Source organism: Spodoptera frugiperda, chromosome 19 (genome assembly GCF_023101765.2).
Source record: "Spodoptera frugiperda isolate SF20-4 chromosome 19, AGI-APGP_CSIRO_Sfru_2.0, whole genome shotgun sequence".
NCBI lineage: Eukaryota > Metazoa > Arthropoda > Insecta > Lepidoptera > Noctuidae > Spodoptera > Spodoptera frugiperda.
In genome coordinates, this window is record NC_064230.1 from 1269980 (window position 1) to 1275451 (window position 5472).

Genomic DNA, 5472 nt, shown 5'->3' on the forward strand with positions numbered 1-5472 from the left:
TTAATTTAAATTATTAGTAATATCAACATTCAATGTCACATTATTAATATTAAAGTCAATATTAGAAGGTTGCTCAATAGGAGTAACCTGTTTAGCCAAGTTCTTGGCTGTTATTCTAATAAAATATGATAGCGACACTGCTATTCGTCTTAAATAATAACGAGAAAGATAGTACCTATCTTTCGTCATATATACATTTTTACCAACGTAATTGTTGGTATCAATAATATTAATATTTGAATTATTGCATAACTGATACATTGCAATATTTAGTTTATATCTAAGGTTGTTTTCTTCCTGTGGCAACCTATTACTGTAAGGCAATGTAAACAAAATTATCTGCTTTAATTTTAGTTCTGTAATTGAACTATGAAATTTAGATAAACTATTTTTATTTAAACTACCTCTATTACCACAAATAATAATGAGGGTAGAATCTTTGTTGAAATTGTAATTAATAATTTTCTCAGAAATTTTAGTAAAAGTACAGCCGGGCATACAGTGATTTATTATTGTTTGTCCTGGGTAACTATTTGTCAATAAAGAACCTAAGTTCTTTCCAATCTCATCACTGAAGATTACAACACTGTTATTACAACTATTATTATTGTTATATTGGGTAGGAAACACTAAACTGGCACCATGAGGCAAGGTGGTATCACACGTTGGCACAGTACAAGCAGGCAGCACATTACTAGAATCACATTTTTCACATGGGTTTTCCTGTGACTGTGACCGCACTAACTCATCCATAGCCAACATGTATTCCCTCATTTGTTTTTCTGATGCACTGTATTTGTTGGTCATTGTGTGCAACTTTGCTGTTAAATGATCTATTTCTAGTTGTAAGTTCTGTGTGTCAGTTTCATATTTCCTATTCCTTTGATTTAATTTGTTAGAATAAATATTAAGTTGATTTAAAAGCCGGAACCGTTCTTTGTTTAATTTTACATTTTTTATGAAAAACTTTTGTCTTTTCACCAATCTGTTAGTCTTTGTAATGAATTTGTTTATTTTAATATACTTCTTTAGTTTTTTGTTACTGTAACAAAGAGTTCTTGAGGAATGACATGAATCACTTTCACAAGTTAAGTCTATAGTCAATGGATTCATGTCTATATGTTGTGATGCTTCATGTATCTCTTTCTTTTGCAGGTAATGTTTGCTTCTGGTATCTCTGTTTAGGAACCGACGACAATATGCAACAACCCTTAATAACTTTGACAAAGAAGAAAATCTCTCAAGTAAGTCAAAATCATCTGATATAATAACTCCTACATGAGTCTTAATCGACTGTTCTAAATTGATCTCTAAATCTTTTGGTCTGATATAAATAATTTCCTTTTCTTTCAGAAACCGTGGTCCTGAAAACCACATTGTATTTTGCGTAAACAACCCTGGTGACAACCCTCGCGAGGCAACATCCGCTGGATTATCTTTAGTCGACACGTGGAACCACTGCGAAGCCGTCATTGTGGTTAAGATTTCGGATGTCCTATTGGCGACAAAGGTTTTCCATTTACTGGGGTGGCTGTTGATCCAGGCTAACACCACAGTAGAGTCTGTCCACGCTTTAACCTTATCCTTGGGTATATTCAACACCTCAGCAGTTTCCATCAATAATTGTGACAGGAGAACTGCCCCACACAGCTCTAGGCGAGGAATGCTTACTTGTTTTATTGGTGCCACGCGAGTCTTTGCAGCCAACAATGACACCTTGACCTCCCCTACGTCTTTAGTTAGTCGCATGTATACTACAGCGGAATATGCTACCTTCGACGCGTCACAAAATCCATGGAGCTCTACGTCGGTTTCTATGGTTTTCCCCAGCCAACGAGGTATATGAACTTCTGTAAGTAATGTTAGCTCTTCCCGATAAGTACGCCATTCTTCAGTTAAATTTTTAGTAAGTGGTTCATCCCAACCGAGACCCGCGAGCCATAATTTTTGTATAAAGATTTTAGCTACAACTATTGTGGGCGCTAACCAACCCAATGGGTCGAATAATCTAGCTATATCAGAGATTACAGTTCTTTTTGTTGCAGGTGTATTCTGAAGCGGCGGAAGATGGACGGTGTACCGGAAGGAGTCATCATTACGATCCCAGGTAAGTCCCAAGATCTTCATAGTATTATCTAATTTCATTTCTAATTCCTTTTGATCTCTATCTTTAGCTTTACTCTCATTTTCTTCGTTGCTCTCTACTTTATATTCTATTGTATTAATTTGATCTAATAACTCTTTATTGTTAGTGCTCCACTTTTGAAGTTCGAATCCTCCTTTGGCTAAAAGTTCTTTCATTTGCTTGTAGATTTGGATGCCGGTAGTTACGTCATCGCATCCAGTCAGTAAATCATCCATATAGTAGCAACTTAGTACCTTTTCAGACACGAGAGGATATTCGTCGCCTTCGTCGTAAGCAATTTGATGGAGAGTTCTGACTGCCAGGTAAGGTGCCGACGCTGTTCCAAAAGTAACTGTTACGAGTTCATAGTCTTTGATCGACTCGTTAGGACTGCTCCGCCAGAGTATCCTTTGAAACATAGCATCCTCATCAGCCACTCTAATTTGACGATACATCTTAATTATATCTGCTACCAGTCCAATAGAGTGAGTTCTCCATCTCATAATTGTGTGCCTCAACTCCGCTTGTAGTGTTGGTCCAACCATCAAAGTATCATTTAAAGACACTCCTCTATTGTTCTTTTGGGATGCATTGAACACAACTCGAACCTTAGTAGTGGTTTTGTCTTCTCTTACGACGGCGTGATGGGGTAAATACACAGCTATTTCTTTTTTACTGTCATCTTGTTTCACAGGTCGCAGGTGCCCTAAACGTAAGTATTCTTCAATTACATCCGTGTACTTTTCCTTTAGCTCAGTGTTCTTTGCCAACCTTTTCTCTAATGATTTTAATCTGTTTTCAGCTATAGCGCGAGAATCACCTGCTGTGCACTGCGGATCCTTAACTCGGAATGGTAACCGGACTTCATATCTACCGTCTGCTCTTCTTTTAGTTGTGGCCTTGTAAAAGTCTTCACATTGTTGTTCTTCTGGCGAAAGAACCTTTTTTGTACTAGTCTGATCTTGAATTTCCCAAAACTGTTTAAGAATTTGATCTAAATTGAACTGAGCGTGAGCTACACTAACGCATGGTTGTGTGTAACTTGAACTATTGTTAATGTTTGACCTATGTACTACACCAGATAGAATCCATCCTAATGTGGTGTTCTGAGCAATTAAAGTAGCAGTTGGACTTTTGATTATGCCTGTTTTTATTATGCAACCATAAACATCTGCACCTAGTAAAATATCAATTTTACTAGGTTGATTGAACTGTGGGTCGGCCAACTGTAAGTTGGTGATATCGAGCCAGTTAAAAGTATTTTTATTTAAGGCTTGATCCGGTAAGTATGAAGTAATTTTACTAATGACGTAAGCGTTGAAATTTAATTTAAAACCTGAATCTACCCTGGATTGAATAGTTATATTCACCATATATTTCGCTATAGTTGACTTCTGACCTAATCCCGACACCATTCCATGTATGGGAATTTTCTTAAGCCTTAAGAACTGCACTGTGTCCTCGGTCACAAAACAAGCCTGTGAACCTTGGTCCAACAGAGCTCTTACTACCTGATAGTTACCCGTCTTGGACTCCGCTTTTACTAGAGCAGTAGCTAGTAAAACTTGTCCAGGAACAGGAACCGTGTTGGTAGATATGCAAGAGACTACTGGAGCAGAACTAGTCGAAGGACTAGCTTCAACGACAGTAGGTTTTGATGCAGTATCTCTTTTGTTAGTACCGTCCAGATTTGGGTGCAGCAAGGAATGATGACGCTTATGGCAAAGTTTGCAAGTTGTTGGCTTCTTACAGTTTATTACCGTGTGATTACCTCCTAAACAATTAAAACAAATGTTGTGTTGCGCTACAAAATTACGTCTTTCCTCCAAGGGTTCCTTTGCAAATCTTTTACAAAAGCACAGTTTATGAGACTCGTTACAATACTCACAACGTATGTTACTTGAACTCACTACCATTGATTTAGCAACATGCGAATGATTATTCTGATTTTGAAGATTTCTTTTTGGTTCTATAAATTCAAGAGCGCGGAATCGGTTCTCTAAAAACGTAGCAAATTCATCATAAGTAGGCAATTCATTGGAATCGTGATTACTAAGACTTAATTCCCATTGTTTCCGCGTTTCTGAATCGAGCTTAAAAGTAACTATGTGGATGATAATAACATCCCAAGTTGTCACATCTACCTTTAGATTTTTCAAACCGTTAAGACAGTCATTTGTTGTGTCTAACAACTCTTTTAAAGAAATCGCTGACTCAACATGCATACGTTTTAACCCGAAAAGACGTTTCAAAATGCAGTTAACTAAATACTTTTTATTGCTGTATCTTTTTTCTAATTGTGCCCAACACTGACTATAATTTGCTTCGGAGACCGGTGTTTGTCTCACAAGCTGTTCAGCCTCACCGCTAAGATGACTCTTTAAGTAGTGCATTTTCTGAACATTGTCTAAACTACTATTGTTATGCACGAGAGTTACAATTAGGTCTCTAAAAGTTGTCCACTCAGAGTATTTGCCACTAAAATTTGGAATTGATATTTTTGGTAATTTTACAAAAGAGTTTGTACTTGATTTATTTGAGTTACTAGAAGTACCAGGTTCAGGAATAGTAGCCTTAGGAACATCATATTTAGCAAGCATAGACTTAATCAGACATGTGTATGTGATGTATGTGTCTTCTGTATTATCATATAATTCCGATAACATTTTAATCCCTTGCGTTTCATATTGTTCATGCAATTTAGTGTAATTAGTAACAAACAAATTCCAGTCCCGTTCTAATAACTCTCTTCTAGTTTGAATATAATCAACAGACAATCTTTCTTTAGGCGACTTTTTCAAATTAGTCAAGCCACGATGAATAACATTTTGAAGTTCCTTTAAAAGATTAACTAACCCTTCCATTTTATTGACCAAAATAACAACTGTTAAAAGATAAACAATTAACTTGTGTAAATAAACAACTCTAATAAAATTTAATTAAACTTAACAAAAACAAGACTTTAATGAATTTTTCTAAGTGACCAACTAAGAAATTAGTCTAAGTGTAAAAATTTACTAAAAATTTTACAAGTGTTTGAACTTAATAATTTACTGGGACGGGAATCCGGCATAGACTCCCCGTTCCCTCGTTTTTTATAAAACTATTCTAAGTCTAACACGCACAAATTAATCTAAGACAAAATTAAGTTAAAATAAACTAAGTCTTTTCTTCATAGATCACAATCCGATAAATATTCTAAGTCCGAAATTTCTTTGGAATAGAGATCAAAGTTGCTTGAAACTTTTTTTTAAATATAACAATGAAAAGAGTACTCACAGTTGCACTTCACACTAACACTCTATGGTCCTGCAAGTGGCGCCCTCTGTGGCTGCCAGTGGAACTAT

At 36.0% G+C, this 5472-nt stretch overlaps 1 protein-coding gene across 1 annotated transcript; it reads right to left on the bottom strand.

The window, feature by feature from the left end:
* Window positions 1-269: 269 nt before the first annotated feature.
* On the bottom strand, window positions 270-4791 carry LOC118276596 (uncharacterized). The gene is made up of 4 exons (XM_050700620.1): window positions 4680-4791; window positions 1080-3899; window positions 678-821; window positions 270-313 (listed from the first exon to the last, which is right to left on the bottom strand). The coding sequence occupies exons 1-4, from the start codon at window positions 4789-4791 to the stop codon at window positions 270-272; spliced, it is 3120 nt and encodes a 1039-aa protein (XP_050556577.1).
* Between the last annotated feature and the right edge of the window lie 681 nt (window positions 4792-5472).